General features: G+C 32.3%; 1 protein-coding gene across 1 annotated transcript; it reads left to right on the top strand.

The window, feature by feature from the left end:
* Positions 1–1,873: 1,873 nt before the first annotated feature.
* LOC149562533 (uncharacterized) lies at positions 1,874–4,290 on the top strand. Its single transcript, XM_089826008.1, has 2 exons — positions 1,874–2,777; positions 3,738–4,290. The coding sequence occupies exons 1-2, from the start codon at positions 1,946–1,948 to the stop codon at positions 3,815–3,817; spliced, it is 912 nt and encodes a 303-aa protein (XP_089682134.1). The 5' UTR covers positions 1,874–1,945; the 3' UTR covers positions 3,818–4,290.
* The last annotated feature ends 18,360 nt before the right edge of the window (positions 4,291–22,650 follow it).

Consider the following 22,650-nt stretch of genomic DNA (forward strand, 5'->3'; position numbering starts at 1 on the left):
TCGTAAATTGCACAGAGCTTTAAGTTCTTGCCAATCTAGCATTTCTCTAGTTCAATTTTGGTTCTTATATTTAAGTTTGATTATTTTATTAGATTTATTAGTGTAAATGTGAGTTAAATTGCTTTTCTATTTATATAATAAAAAGGAATGTTAATTTATGTGCTTGGTTTTTTGTATTTAAGAACATTCATTGGTTCATCTTGAAATTACGTATAAATTTATAAAGCACACCCAAGATTTGATGAGTAAAACTAATTAAAAGATTCTAATTTTTTTTTTCCTTCATAAAAGTAAATTAAAATAAACTATCTTAGGTCTACTGTATGCTTTTTTAATAGAGTTTGTCTTTCATATTTTCTTAACAACTTACATAAAAAAAGGTAACCTAGTTACAACAGTGGTGACACAACCAGTAGATAACCACACACCCCTAACGAATTACATCAAAAACATAAGTAACAATATAACAATAATGAACACTACTAGGGATCCTATCTTAAAACTAGTAGAGTTTAACAAATTAACAAAATCTACCCTTAAAACCAATAGAGTTCAAAGTTGTTACTCATACTTCAATTTGAACATAAGTTTAGGTGTTTATTCACATAGAAAAGATAGAAGCTTGGAAACATGAAATCTAGTAATAATAATAATTTTGTAGAAACTAAGATCTTTATATTTGTGAGCACTAAACTTCCTACACTTCAGCAAATCAAATTCTAACATCTATTACATCACTTTCTCACCTTCACAAGCCAACTAAATATTATTCAAATCAAATACTTCATCTTGATTGTGGATTATAAAGTGTTTATATAAAACACCTTTAGACAACTCAATTTAGAAACAACATTGACCAAAATTATAAATTATAGAAAACCTGACAAATTATTAAAATCAAATACTTGTAAGATTGCTATTATTTTAACATCAATTGAAAGAGTTTTAATCAACTAAAATAAACTTAGAAGATTACTTTTAAACAAATTTAAAAAAAAAAAAACCCAAAAATTAAAAGATTGAATTTCAAGCACACATGCATTTATGGAGGCTTCTAAAATAGTGAGAAGGAAATTATGCTTCTTAATTATTTAATTGTGGAAATAGAAAGTGATATTTACAAATCAGATGGAAGCAGGTTGATGAGTATGGAGGTATATTCTGTCTAACTGTTGCTTCACTTTAAACTAATTTGAGAAGACAACGGAAAAAACATCAAGTATATCTCAATGAGATTTAACAAAAAATTTATCAATAGAGCACTTTCAAAATCCTTCATTCATTCTTAATGCTACGGATATCATAGCTATGATTTAAAAGACCGCCTATCCATCAATTATATGCTTCGTTTTGGTGGTGTTGCAGATTTTGTGACGTGTTTTCAGGGATTCTACATCACAAGATCTCTGCCCTTACAATATATTAAGAAATAGTGGTTATCAATACAGACTTATATGAAAAGTTCCATTTTTTTCCGTTCACATGAACTACCAGTAGTTCATGTGTTTCTTGAGGATCATATGTCGGGACCCATTAAATTGTTAAAAAGTTGAAAAAAAGCTTTGTTAGGATCTTGTTAAACCCCCTTTTTAGGGGAGCTTGGTAAAAATGGCATTGTTTTTTTGTACAGCCAGCCAACAAAAGTCACCTAATGCAAGGTAAGAAAGAACAAAACCCCAATTTGAAAAGGGTTTGATGAAACTAGGGTTAGGGTTTGCGTGTGACACGTATGTCCATTTGGCAGGCTCATACATGAATGTTTGTATGCCTGACTAAGACTGCCATGTGAATCACATGCATTCATTCCTGTCTGTGCAGGTGTGGTTAATTCGGAACCACGATGAGTGTGTCAGAGTTAGTGTAGTGGTATATTAAGTCCACCGAGAGGGCTTGTAAACAGCAAAGAGCAGAGGAATAGGAGTGGGAGAGAGAAGAGGGAAGGGGAATGAAGAGCGTTTGTGATAGATCAGGATTGCAAATGGAGGCTAATGAGGTGGGATTAGTGTTGGATCCTATTGCTCCTTCTGTAACACAAATCAATAAGATTGGTGATTTGGAAGGAGGAAATAGGGGTTTATTTAAGTACCCAAATGTGTCCCAAATCTGTAGACATGATGATTTGGAGGAAGAAAAGGGAGATTTATTTTATCATCCTAGTACAGGTTGCAGTGAAGATGACGATTCTGAGTCTGATGATGATTATGATGATGAATCTGTGTACAATGATGCAGCGAACTGTGATTTTGATCTCAGAGAGATGCAATCGGATGAAGGAAATGAGGCAACGCAGCCGATTGATATTGTTTATCAGAATATTAAGAAGCCGAAACTCAAAGTTAGGGGTAGAGGCCTCGAAGAGGCTTTGTGGGCGAGGAGGCGGGGGCAGATTTTGATGGAAGGTTTTGTTGATGGACCGATTGGACATGATGAGATGAAGGGACTTGATGCTCTTAACGATGGTGCGGAGAATCCCCTTAATCAGAATTCCAAGTCTTGTCCAAGGACAAAGAGTCTTACGGACGAGGATTTAGATGAGCTGAAAGGATGCTTGGATCTGGGATTTGGGTTTAACTATGAAGAAATACCAGAGTTATGCAATACTTTGCCTGCCTTGGAGTTAGCTTATTCCATTAGCCAGAAGTTTCAGGATGAACAGCAGAGGTCCCCGGTGCATAAGTCATCTGTTCCTGCCGTCGATGGTAGTATGTCTGATGGTTTTTCAAATAGTAGCAGCTGTACACAGTCACCGATTGCGAATTGGAAGATTTCTAGTCCAGGTTTGTGATCTTCAACAAATTCAATAGAGATTTTTCTTGGAAGTTCTTGTTATTGTTCCTTTATTACATCGCTGCTTCCTTGTAGGACTGAAAAAATGGATTCTTTAGGTTCCAGATTTGTTGTATTACATTTTCAAGTACCTACAGAAAAACATGGCGCGTTCTCTAATGTGGGTAGGAAGTTGTAAGATGGGTATTTTGGATATCCATTATGGGAAGCCCATACCAATGGTTGTATGTCAGACCTTGGTTTATATTGATTCAGGTAGATAGGAGCTGATATGGTGCTGAAGTAGACTAGTGAATCGACATCCTTTAGTGTGGACTCAATCAAACGAGAGCACCTGCATTCTTAGCTGTTTAGGTAGATAGGAAAATACGGTTTATGGTAGATAAAGAGAACATTTATTCCTCTGATGGGGATTCTTACCCAAACATCATCCTAAGTTCGAAGGTTTAATGTCTTTTTATATATGTATACTGTGAAGGGTGTGAAACCTGAGTTTATATTTGGTTATATTTATAGCCAAGAGCTGGATGTATTGCCTAGTGTCAAGGTGGGATAAAAGTCATGACTAAAATTAACTCAGCCTTTTGTTTGTCAGTGACGAGGCATTTTAGTGGAACAGTAACCTAAGCTTGAGATTGAGTTTTGTAGTTTATCTTTGAATGAATGAGCCAATGCCATTCTATTTCAAATTATTGAAGGAAACGTGTTTGAAAGATTGTTGCATTTGAATCAGTCTGCAATAAATATCTGATTTATTTCATGTCTTACTGGATCTGATTGTAGATTTGATTCTGTATATACATTATGTTTATCTTCTCTATATTGTTGCATCTTTTACTGGTATGGTTAGTGTCTTATTATATCAAAAAACATTTTAACCGAAGCATTCATTTATCCAAACATTGGCTCAATGGACGAGTTATCTGACGACGTTTTGTATCTGTTTTCAGGGGACCGTCCAGAGCAAGTCAAGGCAAGGCTCAAGTTTTGGGCACAAGCTGTGGCCTGTACCGTTCGCTTGTGCAGCTGACATTGGCTTTTCTCAAAGAAAACTATCATGGTGTATGTTGCATATGAGGTGTTGGGGATATAAGGGCTGTTTGGGCTATTTATATTTTCACTGTAAAGCTAGGAGGGCCGGGTTGGGGTGGGGGGAGGGTAGGGGTTTGGCTTCTTTGGCTTTATGCTCATGTGTCGATAGGGCTCTTGACATTGCAAATTAACTTGAGGATTGGCCGTAGACCTGAATGAAGCTGCTAGATTCAATCATCCAAGCTTGGTCTTCGAGCATTTGGAGCTACACAGGGTTGCACATATCCCCATTTAGCCTTTGAGAGTAGAGCAAGGGTTACAAGTAACCCACGTAGCCTTTGAGAGCAAGGCAAACATTCAGGCAGGTCTGAGATTTAACCACATTAAGATTGGGCCACTAATCATTATTTCTTTGTAAAATATGTAACGCCATCTTTTATTAATGTAGTCAAGTTTTGAAGTTTTGGCCAATCTGTCAGCTCTGTTACCATTCTGTCGTTTGGTTCTTCTGGAGTATTCATGTGGTATGTTTTTGAGCTTTTGAAGTACATGTGGAGTTTTTATTATTTCAGTTCTTTTAGAAAGTGATACAACGTAAAGGACCTATATGAGATTAGCTTTCTGTGACTGGCTATGTAGTCATGAAGAGCAAAGGCTCTTGAGCTCCAGAACATTAAATTCCTCACTAAATCACAATGCTCATCATTTGTTGAACATCTAATATTAAGGTGTACCATGTTCAACTCCATTGCTATTTCGCTAATAAAGAGTTTTTAATATGAATGCCAAATAGGCGATCTCGTATCCGTATTGCTTCTGTATTAAATTTGAAACAGGAGATCAAATAGGTGATGTGATACCAGCATAGGATCATATTAAATAACAAAACCAATAACTGATGTGGTATCAGCATAGGATCGTGTGTATTGAATAACAAAACTATCTCGTAGAAGATAAAATCCTACATTAAAATATGGACAAGCATCTTTTCTCATTGAAATTGGCCAGCCTTGTTTCTTATCATTTATGGGATAAGGGATGAGCTGTAATTCGACTAGCATAATTTTTGTTACCAGGCTGGTGATTACTGTTGTTGGCATTGCATCCTAAAAATAAATCTAATCAATGGCATCTGTTGTCAATACTTGTATGCTTTTGCGTGTGGAGATGACAGGCCAATAACTTTGGACTACGGAACTCGGAAATTTCTCATCCCAACTAAAATATAACTATAAATTCTTAAGAGTGCTATAAGATTTCTCCTCTCCAGAGTTGCCCGGGAGATTTTAGTCTAAACCCTAAACAAAACCCTATTGCAATCAGAAGTCATATTGCGTGGAAGAGACTCAAAATTCCTAATGCTTGTATGTTGGACCATACTCAAAAAGTCATATTGACTGATTGGCAGCAAGCAAGCTGGCAAGCATACATTTGAAGTCATTTTGGCTTGCCACAACTAAACTTCCTTCTGAAGTTTTTGCCAGGTAAAAACAGGTACATCTCTGATCGAAACTGGACATATTGAAAAGGTCCAATTGATAATAATTTCAAAAAGACTACAAGATTACAAGGAACTACAAGATTACCAGAACTACAAGATTACCAGGGTCCACATGAACAAAATGTGAACAAGGGTCCACATAGGGAAATGTTCAAGTGGTCCAAAAGTGCCATTTCAAAATGTTTGTTAGGAAAATCTGCTATGTTCATGCACTAATAACTGCTCACTCTAAAAAACAACAGTACTTTTATTTAAATTTTTCAATAGTCATTTTGAAGTGTCCCAATAGTAATACACAAATTGGTCAATCCCCAGCAGTACTTATGGTTAAATTTCTCAATAGTGGTTATGAAATGTCCCAATAGTGATGTACTATCAGAAACATGTGTCATCGGTTATTGGTTATTAGTACCGTATTTTCATTTTTTTGAACACTTTTACGAGTGTAATTTGGGAGATCTATGACAAACTATTACGATTATTGGGCTCCCTGTTAGTTACTGGGTCTCTTCCCCTATTTAGATGCTTTGATCTGAAAATGAATAATAGTATCACATGCTACCTACTTGTCCATAAGGTACAAAAAATTCCTTACTGATAAGTTTGATTTTGCTCAAAACAAAGTTTAATGTTGTACAAATTTGTAGAAAGTGAAGAAAGTATCAACAAACATAACATCTCTTAGGATAATAGAAATTCTAGAAACAAAGGAAAATTTATCAAAGTCTATTAATTATAGTTAACTTTCTCCTGTCAATGCTTCTTGTTTATAGGAAAATTTATCAAAGTCTATTGATTATATTTAACTTTCTCTTGTCAATGCTTCTTGTTTATAAAATTAATATTCTGAATCTTTTGCTTCTATTTATAATTCTAATATTCTGAATCTTTTTCTTTTAGTTTAAAGATAATTACATTTGATAATCTTTAGGTTTTATGATATGCAATGACATATAATTTTCTTCTGTCAATGCTGCTACTTAAAAATTCAATTTTTTGATTTCTTCCAGTATTTTATAATTGTATTTGAATCTTTAGGTTGTAGGTACTTAAACAGCATCTTCTCTAGTCAACTTTGTTAAATTTTTTATTCCTAGACTATTTACAAGGTTTATATATCAAGTATTCAGAAATATTTAGCAAGATTCAGAAACTTGCCAATTTTTTTTCCTTTGACTTGTAAAATAGACATGGCAAAATTGAAGAAAAAATATTACATTTCTAAGGTCTTTACATGTCAAGTATTCGGAAATATAAATATTTAACAAGATTCTAAGGAACTTAGCCAATTTTTTTCCTCGACTTGTTAAAATAGCAACATGACAAAATAGAAGAAAAAACACTACACTTCTAAGGTCTTAACAGCTTTAGGAAAAATACTCCACTTCTAGAGCCTAAACATTATGATTTTTATAATCTTATAAGCATTATTTTTTGTGAATTGAAAATTATGAAAAATTTATGCATCATAGAAATCTATCATTAAAAGGTTGTCATTCTATTGTCACTGGAAGTGCTGCTCCTTAACTCTCTGTTTGGGGGTGCTGTTTCTAAATCCCCATCAGAGCCTTTTGATTTACTTTATGTTTTGTATTAGGTTATGCATACATTTTTAAAATTAAATGTTTTCAAATTGTTAAAGTAATTACTGAATACTGTCAGAATTGAAAATTTCTGACTTGTGCAGTAGTCTCTAAATCTCTGACTCGCCCAGTTCTATTCAAATCTGGATATGCAAATTCTGCTTTCGTTCGGAAAAAAATCTCCTACTTTTCCAAATTTGGGATGTATAATTTTCTCTATATATTCTTGAACGGCAGAATTGTCCGTCATTGCAAGCCCTTTTTTATATTGGGTTTATAGAAAGAACATCATTGGCATATTGGCCAGGAGCGGGGAAGGGTTGTGAATGGCAGCCTTACACCTGGTCTTACAAAAGGCTTGTACAGGCATCTTAATTGTCCAATCAACTGAAGTTGGTTTGATAAAGCGTTTCAAAGCCGCCTCTCTCTTGGACAATGGCGAGAGCCTGGTTTTCTCCCAAAACAAAAAAGGGAAGCAATGAAATACTAATCAAATTCAGTCTGGGAATATGTCCAAAAAATGCTGATGAATAATATAATCCTGACAAAAGTGATGTTGAGATGTCTCAAGTTGCTTGTAGCCTGTATTAATATAAAACCGGAGGTACAATTATTGCGGTTTGCAATCATAAGAATTGTAATTGGATACTTTTTGCTCTCTGACTCAGCTGTGCTAGTCATTCTTTATGGATTGCTTTGTATGCATTTTTAATTTTAGTTGTTATCATGCTGGGCTTTTACTATTTATAGTTGTTTTTTACAAGTCTTGTTTTATACATACTTGCAAGCAGGCCTGACGGGCTGAAAAATTGATTGATATGTGAAATTTTTATAAAACTGTAAATATGATACTAACGTTTATCAACATAGTACAAACTTGTTTCACTAATTTAAAATATTATTATTATGCAAAATATAAAATTAGAAACTTTTTCAAGTTGACATATATTGTTAATTTATAATTACTTTCACTAATTTATAGATATATTATATTAATTTTTGACAATCATATTTAAACATAAAAAGAAAGGCATTAGCATAATATGACTGTCATAAAAAATACACGACCATCAAATTCCAGACCTGCATCCAAGCATATCATGTTGTAAAAAATAGCAGTCAAATTACAAGAGGTAACGGTATGTGGCTGTATTCTTATGGCTGCGGCTATGCAGTCAAGAAAACAGTTTTGAATATCAAGGGAAAATACTTAGCTTGTTTTCCAAAAGTTATAAAATTTAATGGTGACTGGGTATGTGGCTGTATTCTTATGGCTGCTGCTATGCAGTCGAGAAAATAGTTTTGAATATCAAGGGAATATACTTAGCTTGTTTTTCGAAAGTTATAAGATTTTATGGTGATTGGATAGCTACTACCGCAAACAATCTTGTAGTACGTGCATTTGAAGGTTTTGGATGGAGTCTAAAAAAGACTTATTTTATATTTTTTAATGATAGATAGTTATAAGGAATTAAGATTATGTTTTTAGTTTTAACAAAATTGAAGATATAGCTGAATATAATTTGTTTTGTTTATTATTTTATCATATTTTAAATTAAAATTTAGGACAATTCGTCAATGCTACATTTTATTTGGAGAGTTCTATTTGTAATTTTCAACAATAGTGCTGCTCTCCAGCAATGGTAGAATGCTTTTCAGTTTATAATTTAAATTCTTAATTTTAGCAATGGTAGAATGCATATCAGTTTATAATTAAATTCTTAATTTTAAATTAAGAATAATGTAGAAAGGAGTAGAATTCATATGAAGGTTTTGGATTTAGAATGATTAATGATTATGAGTTGAAATGGATTCACTTCGGATGGGAAATTTGGTAGGTGTCAATATGTATAAGAATAGTGGAAATGGAACATTATCATAGGCAATTAGATCTTACCAGTGAACACACTGCAGATCCATCCCAACTATATAGTATAATGAATTTAAGTTCAGATTTCAATCTAGTTTAAGAATGTAATCAAAAGGAGTAGAATTCATATAGATTTTAGATTTTGAATGAAGAATCAATATAAGCCTTAATAAGAAACAAAGATGTGCCAAAATCAAAATTAGAATTTGAATAAATCAGGGGTTGGGGCTAAGGACGAGAATGCCTTTATTCAGACAATATTCTCCTTCAATTCGCTTAAAAATGTTACACAGTTGTAGGCACTATTTCTTGAAGTCACTACTTTAGTTGTATCATTGTGTTTGGTGTTATGCATTGTGCTAAGATTTTGTCCCACATGGTGGTTTTAGCTGCCCTATTGGCTCACTTGCCTTGATTTCTTCTTTTCCACTCATCACTGGTTGGTAAGCTATTCTTTTCTAACATTTTTTTTTTTGAGAAATTGAATTTTCATTGTAGAAGAATGACCTTGATCACATATTACCACCAATTGAGCAGTGGTTGTTTAAGAAATTTTCCGTTTTAGAGTTCAAAGGTCAATTTGATCTGCAGTCAGCAAAGCTCAAGTCTCAGCTTCACGGTCTTTTGATGCACTATTTTATACTGTTGAGTGGAATTTCAATTTTTGAATGAGTTTTATTTGGCAGTTTCTTATGTACTGCATCAATTTGTGCTCCAACATAGATAGTTTCTTATGAACCAACTTGGTAGTTTCTTATGTATATCAATGAATTCAAAATATCAAATTCTAATTTTCAAATCTAATGTGGATAGAGTGGATTCTATCAATACATTATATAATATTAACATTTTTATGTCAAAGAAAGTATGCTTACTGTATTATAATAACATGTGTATTAAAGGACAATTAATCTATTAGGAAAAATGATCTTATATCTTGGTGTGTCCCGATAGTCTTGATAGTAATGTCTAATATTATTTTAAACAATCAATCATGTGATGTCACGTTAACTACAAGTAGGGGGCTTCTTTTTGCAGACCATTGGTCTTACTTTTTTTTTGAGCTGTTTTGAATACCTTGACAAAATACATGCTGATGTAATACCCTATTTGATGGCCGGCCCTAAAATTTTGATTCCAAAAAGAGGATATGTCACTAAACTGTTAAAAAAAATTAAGAATGATATGATATTGAAAAACATAAAGTTAAAATGCTCAATACAGAAAACCAAAAATATGCTCAATTACTAGATCCACTCCCTTAATTAATTTAAAATCTAAAAAAACAACTTTTTTATACAACAATTAAAGGAAAAGCAGCAGAAACTGAAAACCTTGAACTGGATTACAAAGCTGAAGTCATATTACTTGGAGGAGACTTAAATTTTTTATTTTTGCTTCAGCATCGGACTATTCTCGAAAGTCATATTGCTTCATTGGCAGCAACCTAGCAAGCATATGTTTTATGACTCAATTTTGGCTTGGCTACAAAGAAACTTCCTCGTCAAGTTTTTGCCATGTAAAATAGGGTTTATAACGATTCAAGGACAACTGACCCAAATTCTGACGTATTTGAAAATAAGAGTTTAATGTTGCCCTAATTTTAGGGGTGTGATGAAACTTTATAATATCAACAAACATTGCTTTGGGTACTAGAGTTTCCAGAAATATAATGTCCTTTTTCTAAAATCGATTATTTTGATGATCACTTCTTTTGCAAGGAAATTGCAAGGCACCCCAACTATGCATTGAGGGCTACTCAAGTTTATGTACATGTCCTCTTTTCAAAGATGATTCTATTATAAATTTTGAATGGTGAAACTTCTATAGGAGAAACTTGTATAGGAGACACCTATTCAAAGTCTACGACTATACAATATTTATATAGTTTTCTTTTGTCAATGCTTTTGTTTATAATATTAATATTTAGAATTATTTATTTATTTTTATTTGTGAGCTAATGACATTAATAATCTTTAGATCTTATACAATGATATATAGTTATTTTCCAGACAATGTTTCTTTCTTAAGGTCATATGGTACACGATTAAATATAATTTTCTCTAATCAATAGTATCTATAATATGCTAATTTTGCTTTTTTTTTTTTTGTTCTAAAAGATTGGCAAGATTTACTTGTCAAGTTTGAAAATACTTTTTAGACCCCTCAAAAACTCAAGCAAGTCTTTCTCCTTGATCATGCCACAAATAGATATTATTTTCTCTGGTCAATATTTCTGTCTAAATGTATAAATTTTGTGATTTATATTTATATTAGAAGATTCACAAGATACCAAATTTTGGAAAAACTACAAACCAAAAAAACTTGGCCAATTTTGTTTTCCTTGAATGTCAAAATTATAAAAAAAAAGTAGCTTAAACAATACCAAGTTCAAAACAATTTGATTTCTTGATTTTTATAAGTATTTTTTAATGGCACTTTAAAAATTATGAAAATTGTTTGCATCCTCGTCTCTTGACCTTTTAGAGATGTTTTTATTTAGATTCAGAAACCAAATTCAATTAAATATTTTATAATTATATTTTACATTATTATAAAATTTTAACATACCAAATCCTAATTTACAAATCATGTTTCTTTCCAAAAATTTAATGCATATTTTTTCCAATCTTCTTTTTATTCTTAAAGAATAGACATTGCAAATCTTTTTAACATTCGATTTAGTTTTTCCTTGGAGCTGGATTTCTTAAAGGCTTTAGGAGTCAACTATAATTGTTTTGATATAGCATTTGAAACCTACCTCTCTCTGACAATTCAAGCACTCGACCCTCCCTCAAATACAAAAGGGAAGCAATGAATAAATAAATAATTAAATTCAGTTTCCAAATATGTCATAAAATATAAAGATTAATTTATTATTGCTAAAATAAAATTCTGACAGAAGTGATGTTGAGATGTCCAAGTCGCTTGCAGACTGTATAAATATAATAATATTATAGGTGCAATTATTGCTCCATGTAAGCACATCTTGACTCAGCCTTGCTAAATTTCATTGGTTGCTTTATATGCATTTTTTTCCATGGCAATTGTTATCATAGCTACTATTCAATTTTTCAAAAAAGAAATTCTGTTTTATTCATACTTTCAAGTGTACCACGTAGAAAACAAGGCAGCCAACAATAAGGTCAAAAAGAAGGAACGTAATTTTTTTAATATTGACTATTATGAGTTTTCGGGGAGAAAATTGTGTCAAATGAGTCTTACATTCGGTTATTTCCAAGATTTGAATTTGTGTCTTTTCATTAAGAATACAAATTTACTATTAGGTTAATTAAGTTGTAAGGTCGTGTGTTCTTATGGATAATATTTTGTATGGGTTGTAACTTCTCGTACACATAGTTTTAGGTCTTTCATATAATCTAAAGAATCTTCTAGTCTACATATAAGGAATTTGTGTTTTAGGATTACCATCATTTTTTCATTTTAAAAGATAGATATAATTATAAAGGATTTGACATTATTTCAATTGACAAAATTAAAGTGGATAAACTTGTGTATTAAATTGTAGTTCTCTACCAAGGTTCAAGTTCTTATGGGGTCACTCTCTCTATTGTGGTTCTTAATGAAGAGTTTGCTTATCTTGATCTTTGCTAAACTAGTGGGACTTCTTTGGAGCTTATAATCAAGGTTCAAAAAATATTTTAATTATTCACGATGTTATTTGAGTCTATTGCCATGCCAACATGCATTCCCACCATGCAAAAAAGTTGAGTTTGAAAGCCTTTATGCTTACTAGACGAGCTACTTTTCCCTCTAGCCTTGTGGATGATCGAGTTGCTTTCCCTATAGTGGTAGACATTCCTTCCTTACCTAGGCTAGTGTTTTCTCCACACCTTGTTGTTGGTGGTTTGAAAGTTTTATCTAGTGGTGGAAGGGTTTCCCACTCCCCACCAAAGACTTTGTTGGTGGATGAAGTTTTTCTCACATGGCTGAATATGTTGTACCCATTCCTTAAAAGAAGAAATCTTAACCTATTTTCTATGCTAATACATTCTTGTGGTGGTGTGTGGTCTAGATGTGGTGGAGAATGTGGATTTCTATCAAAGCTGTGGGTTGGTCTGTAGATTTGCCAGTTTCTAACCTTCCTTTTCAAATCTGCATCACGAAGTCTTCAATTCACGAGGATTCTTAGCCTCTAGTAAAATCGATCTGTTCCCTTGTGCAAAGGTTTTTTTGTTTTTTGTTTTTTTTTAAATTAAAAATTTCTCTTTTCTTCTCTTTTGAACGCTCTGTCTTGGTCATAAGTTAGCTATGTGATTGGGGGAATCACTTTTCTTGGCCAAACTCTAGACCATCTCCTTTAACCTTCTAGAATTTTCTCATTGTACATCCAATATAGGTTCATCTCCCAAATCTTCATCTTCATTTTTGGGAGAATTATTGCTTTAAGACCATTGTAACCCTTGGTTGTTTCTTAAAGGTAGACATGGCTACAACTATGAACCTCTCTACCTTCACTTGGTCCTAGTGGACATTGACATCTCCACACCCCTTCTAGGGGATATGGCTCTCATGGTTGGGGATAGATCTTCGAATTAATCATTGGATTATGAGGATCTCCCCTTTTGATGTCAATGCTGCTTTTCTACAAGTCATTTTGATTGTCCTCTCTCATGCCATAAAAGTACCGCCACTTGGTAGAAGGATATAATGACCATTTGACCATCCTAGCCTTCAATTCTTCCTTTGATAATTCCTCACAGGATGATTATAACCCCCCTAGGGTGATGCTCCTATTGTTTTGATAATTGTGTTAGACCCAACTTCGCCTCTTACTACTAGTGTAGTCCCCTTTGGCTACACAAACCCTTCTCTAATGACTAATTATGATCTTCTCCAACCTTTGGCTATGGAGGCACAACATTGTCAACACTCTTTTTCTAGTATTGCTTGTCCTAAGAAGGGGGTTTTTCCACCTCCCCTTGGTGGTGGGAATCCCAATGAAAGTATCACCTAGACAGTTGTCCATTGGTGAAGGAAACACCACCCAATAGTTTCTCATTCTTCTCACCCCCCCATATTTTAGGGGAGTTGATCTCTTGATGTGGGTTTATTTTCATGTTAGTTTTTTGTAAATGTTTTGTTGTAGTTCATGTTGTAGCTAGTTATTTTTTCCTTAGGGCTAGTTGAAGGGCCAACACTCTTATTTTGTTGGTTTTAATTATAAAAAATGTAGTTGAATATAACTTGGATTTGTTTAGTATTTTAGCCTATTCTAAATAAAAAATTAGATTGTTTTTTATTGCTACATTCTATTTGGGGCTCAACCCTATTTGCAACTCTCTCTCTCTCTCTCTCTCTCTCTCTCTCTCTATATATATATATATATATATATATATATATATATATATATATATATATATATATATATATATATATATATATATATATATCTCATTACTCTCCACTCTCTCTATAAAATTTCACTAGTTTTAGATTAAATAGAAATAATTTTTATATTATCTTTTTTTATTGTTGAAATTCATCATTTTAATTTGTTAGATTGTTGCATGTAATACTTTTAAGCTACATCCTATCCCCCATATATGTGGCAAACACAATTATGTTTAGGGCCCATTTGGTAGCAAGAATATGACTGGAATAGGCATATATAAATTCTTCGTATGGGTGCACTTGTTGGTGTAAATAAGTATTTACTTAGTACACTTACTTAAATTTACTTAGGTTAATGCATTAGTTTATTATTTTGCATTATTTTATTATTTTTATTTGTGAGACACTTAGGAGTTTGCACACCTTTTTGAGTTGTCATGTAGACAACACAGGAGTATGCAACTCTATTTAAGCACATGGTGTCTACAACACTGTTTTGCATGTCACACCCTTGTAGGCTTATCCTCTCATCACCGCACTTATTTTCGTGCTTAATGGAGGATAACCCATATCTGGTGGACATGTGCTTGGTTGTATGATATATCATGTAGCTGATTACAAGACATTCTAGATGTATCACAGAGGCCTTTATATACAGGCACTCCTAGTGTACTTTTACATTGCATTAATTATGGCATATTGACTACATTGTCATTTTGATCATACTCTCTCTCTTTGGTCTACTGTGTGTTTGTGTTTGAGTTCTTAGTTCCTGGGTGAATTTTGCCCTTAGACAAATTCTTACAACACCAAATTGGAATTGCGAATACGTATTCTAATTTTGGCTAAAAAATCAAAATTTACAATTCCACCTAAATAAGTGGAATTGGAATACGTAATCCTATTCTAGTTTTATTTATTTTAAAAAACATAACTTTTTGGGTCCATGAATTCCCCATCAAAATCTGATTGAACCAAACAAGAATAGAAATATGTATCCCCATTTTCTATTCCAAAATAACAATTCCAATTCCCGTATTTCTATTCTTGTAGCCAAATGAACCCTTAGAGACTACTACTCACATTCCTCTCTTCACCTGCAAATGAGTGTCTTTTAGAGTATGCTCACTTGCAAAATGATCCGAGCTGAAATCTCCACCTTCAATTTTAAATGTGTAGGAACACTTTCAATTGCATCCTCCTCTAATTCTTGTTCTTGGAGATACAAAGTGACACAATCTAATGACACTTTATCTTGTGCAATGTTTGCAAAGAGATCCAGAAGAGTATAAATAGGGTCGTGAAGTACTCTAAAAGTGTCCAATGTGAATAAGAGGTTGGCACTAATTTGTTCTTGGAAATTTTTATTCATATAATATTTTCTTTTACCTTCTTGTTTTCTTGGTAGAATTTTGGATTCTTTGTTCAATAATGTTGCTTAAATGGCCTTTTTTTAATGGCTATATTAAGCCTAAATTTCCACACACATTCCATAGATTTCTCATGTCTAGTTTTGATTGTATTTTATAGTATTAGTTTTGTCATTAATTTCTCATACCTTTTTAAAGTTCTTTAATAGTCGTCTTTACTTTTTGTCGTGATGTATTCTAACTCCATTCATCAATTAATATACTGCCATTTTTTTTGGTATTTGTCAATCAAAATTTTTAGGTATGAAAGATAGGTACACTTACACTTTTTCTTTGGGTTGAGTATTAGATATTGATCTATTATAAATTTTTATCTTACATTTATTGGTAAGAATTATTGCTCTAATACACCCACAATGATAATTTACTTATGAGCTTATATTTTAGTTTGAGTTGTGACATGTACTCAATTGGGGAAAATTGATTTAATGTATCCAAAAAGAGGGTAAAACCTTCATGATGTAGTCAACAATAACGAGCATTAGCAAGGTTTACTAATAATTAGATGAAAAAATGCAATATTTTTAGATTCTGCGAATAAAATAATTTTAAAATATTTTTATTATAAAAGAATTAATTTATGTTACTCTTGATGTTGAATCGGCTATAATGTCATGATCATAGTCAATGAGAACATTTGAACTAAATAATGTAGAACATTCTTATTTTCCCAAAAAAGTGAAGCATGCTGACAAGCATTCAACATATTGCCAAATAATAGCATACTTATTCACAACATCACATAATATAAGATCAGAGAAATTAATAGTACAATTCTAAATACTTGAGAAAAGTTTTTAATCTTTATATAAAATAAAACAAGAATTATTTTCTAGTTTTAGTTTATTCTAGATCATTATACCTGATCCGACGATTGTGGCTATTTTGGACAGAGCCAGGGAGACAGGGATGAATCTCTTAAATAATGCTCACAATAGTATGATTGATAATTTCAGATCAATCAAATGGCTCTTCCATGAGCTCGAGGAGGTTAAAGACTAGGTGAAACACATAGAGGCAAGAAGGGAAGGAAAGGATGCCAATAGGAGGACAGACTCAGCCGATAGGCTCACTCTGGCCGAACAGAGGATACACAATCTAGAAAACTACAATCATAACCTTGCCAACCAGATGTTTTCCTTGTTAAGCTCCATCAACAACAACATCATCTCTCTCATGGGCTGGATCAAAGACAGAGAAACGCATGAGGATGAGGATGGAAATGACAGAGACGAGACTAGAACATAGGACGACCCTGCAAAGGACAAATCCACTCCTGCACAGGACCAGGGGAATCAAAGAGGGCAACAGATGGAAACATAGGAGAATCAACAGGCCTTTGAGGCTGCTCAGGTGATGTAGGATCTGGAGCGAAAGAACGAGGAATAACTCTTGCCGGTTCCTTTGTTTTTCGCTGTATTTTGGCTTTTTGTACTAGCTTTTGGCCGTGGCTTTGTCTGTTTCTTTTTCCTGGTCTTTTCTCAGAACTTTTTCGTTTGGTTGGGCTTAATGCTTATTATCAGCCTTTGAACTTAAACTTTTTTGGCTGGGCTATCACGCTTATTATCAGCCTTCTTATGTACTAACTTGCGGGTTTCAGGTTCCCTGTAAAACCTGTTTATCTAATCAAAAACAAAAAGAGTTTTACAATCAACATTAAGATAAATCACAACATTAGTATTATGATTGTAAAAAATTAATTAAAAAAAAAAATGTATATATTTCTTCACACTTCATATTAAATAATTGAGTAAACCTATTAAATCTCTCTTTCATATAAAAATATTTAATTTTTTTAAATCTAAATAATAATATAAAAAAGTCATTTAAAATAATTTTCAAATAGTTTGGATTAAGATAAGATGACACAATGTTTTGTTTTATTTTAAATCAAAACAATTTTTTTAATGTTAAAATTGTCATGCTTTATTATCTTTTTATTCAAGTAAAATATATTTAACAAAAAATTATAATTATAATTATTTAGATAATATCTTAAAAATTATATATTAATAATTTTTATGAACAAAGTTTAATAGAAGACAATATAAATAAATTTAATATTCAAATATATAATTTATTATAAATAAATTTAATAATAAAATATACACTTGATAATAATTAATATTAATATTAATATCTAATTATAATAAATGAATCCCTTATGATTAAAAAAAATAAAATAAATGAAACCCTTATTATCACTGAAACCTTTATTATCACTATCTTTATCTAAGTTACATGTTGAAGGGGATTCAACAATTATTATTAATGCATGTATTAAACATCATGTGTATAATTGGTCCATTCAATATATTGTATCAAGTTTGGTCTTTTCTTAATTCAATCTTTGAATGTTACATTATGCATACTTATAGAGAAGGCAACCTATTAGTTGATTGTCTAATTAATTTGGGTGTTGATGGGGTTTATATTAACTCTTTACTTTCCCCACTTTATCTCCTTGCTTTTCCCAACTTGGTTAATATTATGACAAAATATTATTCGTAGAATAATGTTGAGCCCTTCTAAAATATTATTTAATAGTAAATCATGACTTCTCTACGATTTCACATGTTTTACTTTTATGGACCTCACTTGTTCTTTTGAGATATTGTATGTAGTTTAGGGTCCTAGCTTGCACTTGCATCAGATGGTTTTTTACTAATATTGTAGTTTGAATTGGAATTTTGGATGAAGATCAATGATGGAAACTCTTATGATAGTTTTTGGCTTCACTCTTGGTGTTTTCTCTAACACCAAAAAATGATTGGATTAATAATTGTCTCCATATGTGTTTTGGGCTCTTTTGTAATCACAATGTTCTAGATTTGGATTAATATTTGTCTTCAAATCCCCTTCTTACTATGTAATCATTCAACTCATTTCCTATGGGCCTTCAATTTTTTTTAAAACTAACTAAGCACTTCAATATTTCAGATCATTAACTTGGTAACTAGATCTAACATCATAATTTTAACTAATATAAACTTTGCATCAAACTATCAACTTAATATATTGAATATCAAAGTAAACTTCTAGCTTATATTGAGTTGTAACAATAATAAGTAAACATGAAATAAACATGCAATGCAATAAACATCCACACAATTTTGACACAAATATTTGACACAAAAACCTTGTAAAGGGAAAAACCAACTAGGAATCGAAAAACCCAAATTTTCAATCTTCTGAAGTGAGTTCTTTTAGGATCTAACCTTGTTGTAGGTTACATACACATTGTTAATGTGACCTTGGTAGAGTATTTTCACCAAAGATCATCTAGACCTTATTCACTCGTTGACATTTCTAAAGAGTGGTTTTCTCTAAAGGACTTACAATATATTCAAAAGAATGTCACCATATAGGATTTCAAAAGATTGTTAGGTCTACTTGGTTGAAGATTTTCTTCTACAATGATTATAAAGTAACATGGAAATAATCTATTAGGTTTTAGCACTACCTTTCTCATTTAGATCTCTAATTTCCTCAATCTCTTTCTTCTAATCCCTTATTGGTTGAGTCTCACACTTCACACATCAACTTAGAACTTCATATTTTTTTATCTTCACAATGTTGTTATACATGGTTCTCCTTTTCACAATCACTTTCTTCATCAACTCGATCAACAAAAATAAACATCTTGTTCATCCCTTAAATAGAAAACTTTTTTCTATTCCTCTAGAATCTTCCAGGTTTTGTCGCTTAATCACAATTGTTAGATCTTGTCATGATTAGATTCATTGAATCTAGATACTTGAGAAATATACTTCCACCTTCACCTTTGTGCTTTAATTCAAATTGTTAAATCTCCTTCATCAGATCTTCTTTGAATTTCTCCAAGCGTTGATCTCATAACTAACTTCATCTTTATCCTTGAAACTTCTTAATCAATCTTAATTTTCATTGAATGTTGGCCTCATTAAATTATTTCTAAAAAAATTCTTCATTTTCATGTTCAATTAACATTACATCTCACTTGGTCAACACTAGACTTGGTTAACATTGTAACTACTTAGTTAACACCAAACATTCTCCACTTCTTCATTAGGTGCTCGATGATAATTGTATTAGCTCAATTAATATTGTGGTTCTTCATTCAAAAACCAAAATGTCTTGCTTATACATGATCTAAACACTTAATCAAATCATGTAAAAAATAAAACTAACATTATATTGTTAGAGTCTAAATCATTCAAGTGCCCATTGAATACCATACACTTATCAACACTTACATCATCATACTTTCTTTGAATCCTCTTTATCAATTAAATGATATAAAACTCTATTGAATTAGCATAATGGCTAACCAATTAAGGCTTGACATCAATGCAAATATAGCAACTAATATGACTCTTTCACATACACTAACAACATTATTAATTTGGACTAATAATATCCTCCTTTGGCATTGATGACAACACAAAACATAAAAGATATTATGTTACATAAAATTAAATTATGAGATAATCAAACTCCAATACATATTCAGGTTCCCTGCAATAGGTTAAACTTCAAGTTCTTCCACTCTTCTTCTTCATTTTGACAATTTCTTCCCCTTTGGGTGTACTTCACTATTTAACAAAATCTTGAATATTTTTTGACTTGCTCACCTCCCCTTTTGACAATAATCTACAATCATATTTTTATCATGCATCCAATCACTCCCTAACTCTACTCCCCCCACTTTGACAATAGTGCCGAATGAAACTATAAGTTCCAATGCGAAACTTATAAAGCCTTGTAGTTATACCTTGTACCTTGCATGTACTAATTACAAATTCTTAATTACAACCACTTTCACATCTTTAGAAAATAATCCCTAAAGAGTGAACTCTTGCATCAACTCCATAAAGAAATATCTAATCATCCACGAATTGATGCAACATGCATCCTTTCTTAGTGAATCTTGGATAGGGGAAGGACCCCTAACTTACCTCTTAGATACTCAAAAGAGTCTTTAGGAAAAGGCTTTGTGAATATGTTTGCAATCGACTCCTTAGAATTCACATTTTTTTCTTAGTGAATCTTGGATAGGGGAAGGACCCCTAACTTACCTCTTTGATACTCAAAAGAGTCTTTAGGAAATGGCTTTGTGAATATGTTTGCAATCGACTCCTTTGAATTCATATTTTTTAATCTTGCTTCTTTTGTACTTTCTCCCTCAACTAGTGATACTTGATAGGTATATGCTTGATTTTTGCATGCATCAAAATGACTCTTAGATATGTTAATTGCACTTGTATTGTCACAATAGAGAGTAACAGGTTAGGTAACTTCCTCTTGCATTCCTTCCAATAGTTTCTTGATCCAAACTATATTTGAACATTTAATAGTAGTAGAAACATACCCAACTTTATCTATAAACTATGATAAACAACTATGTTTCTTTCTTAACCATGTAATTAGTCTTTATCCTAAAAGGAAAGGTCCACCACTATTGCTTTTTCTATCATCAACATTTTTTGCCCAATCAGAATCAGTATAAACTTTAAGCTTAAAATCACCTTCTTGCTTCTACCACAATCTATATTCTTTTGTTCCTTTCAAGTATCTAAATATCCTCTTAATTGTAGTCATATGTATTTCCTTAGGATTATAGGAAAACCTTGCAACTATACCAACTACATGTGCATTATTAGGTATGTTGTATACAACATACTGCAACTTGGCAATCATTGATCTATATTGTGCCTCATTCATTTTATTAGTATTGTCTTCCTTATATGATTTGTAGCTAGTGACCATGGGTGTGCCAACTAGCCTTGACCCATCCATACCAAATGTCTTTAGTATCTCCATAATGTACATAGACTAAGTCACACACACACACACACACCACATTTTGTTCAATGAACTTGCAAACCAGTAAAAACTTAGTCTCAACATAAGTGCACCAAGTTGTGGTGCCAAAAGGGGGGTATAAGTGGACACCTTTTTTCTAAAATCAGCAATTTTTGAACTTCAACAAGAATTTGAAGATAGTTATGCTCATAATTTTAAGCTATGATGAAAACAAAAGTAGTAGTCCTTTGAATCTAGTTTCTAAACTATTATTTTTTTTCAAAATGGTTTAGTTTTAGGTCCTCAAAAAAGGGGGCCACAGAAAGTGGTACTGTTTATTCCAAATACAAAGTGTGGCCGCCCTAAAATTTTAACTTTTTTTTTTTGAAATTCTTTAATCGCTTTGATCAAAAGTTACTTAACACTATGTAGTTTATCCCAGATTTTTTGGGTAATTTTATAATGCCTATTTTATTTTTTATGAATTTTTTAACTAGATACATCCCAAAAATGTGAAATATCTATGTGCTCCCCTTAGAAATGATTAAAACCAATCTAAAATCAAAACTTCTTTTTTTCAAAGTGTGTAGAATGGAGTCTAGTTTCTAAAAAACCAAGTTATTCCAAAATTTAATGAGCAAGCTAAAATCTATAGCCCAATTAATACATGTTGGTTTTTGACAAAAAATGGGCATACATTCAAAAGAAATTATAGATGAAAGGATTGAAATAGTTCAAAAAAATAAATAAATTATATGGTTATATAGCTAACATAGAGACCTACAATGTCATGTAACCTGATCTTATTGATGCTCAATCATGAGGAATCTTTAAGGAGAGCACACAAAAAAAATTAATCATTTTTTGTATGTTTGTAGCAAAACACATCTTAGACCAGTTTATAGACTCCAAACCTTTGGTTTGGATCCCCAAGGCAAAACCAAGCCTTAGGCTTGGTAGAATGCAAAGGTTTGAATAGCGTGTATACCCTATAACACATGCACACTATAGAGCACACACACTATTTAAAGCTTTTTAAATTTGGGTCTCAATAGCATGTGCGCGCTATAGTGCACACACACTATTGAGACCTAAATAGTGCATAGAGAGGGAAGAAGAGAGACAAAGCAAGAGAGAGAGAGAGAGAGAGGGGGGGGATGGGTGAGAGAGAGAGAGAGAGAGAGAGAGAGAGAGAGAGAGAGAGAGTAGGGGTGGTAGAGAGAGTACAAGATGTGAGAGAGAGGAAGTGTGAGAGAGAGTACATGATGGGAGAGAGAGATTGAGAGTAGGGGATGGGAGAGAGAGGAA

Source organism: Cupressus sempervirens, chromosome 4 (genome assembly GCF_028749045.1).
Source record: "Cupressus sempervirens isolate cs-2001-9-10 chromosome 4, ASM2874904v1, whole genome shotgun sequence".
Lineage (NCBI taxonomy): Eukaryota > Viridiplantae > Streptophyta > Pinopsida > Cupressales > Cupressaceae > Cupressus > Cupressus sempervirens.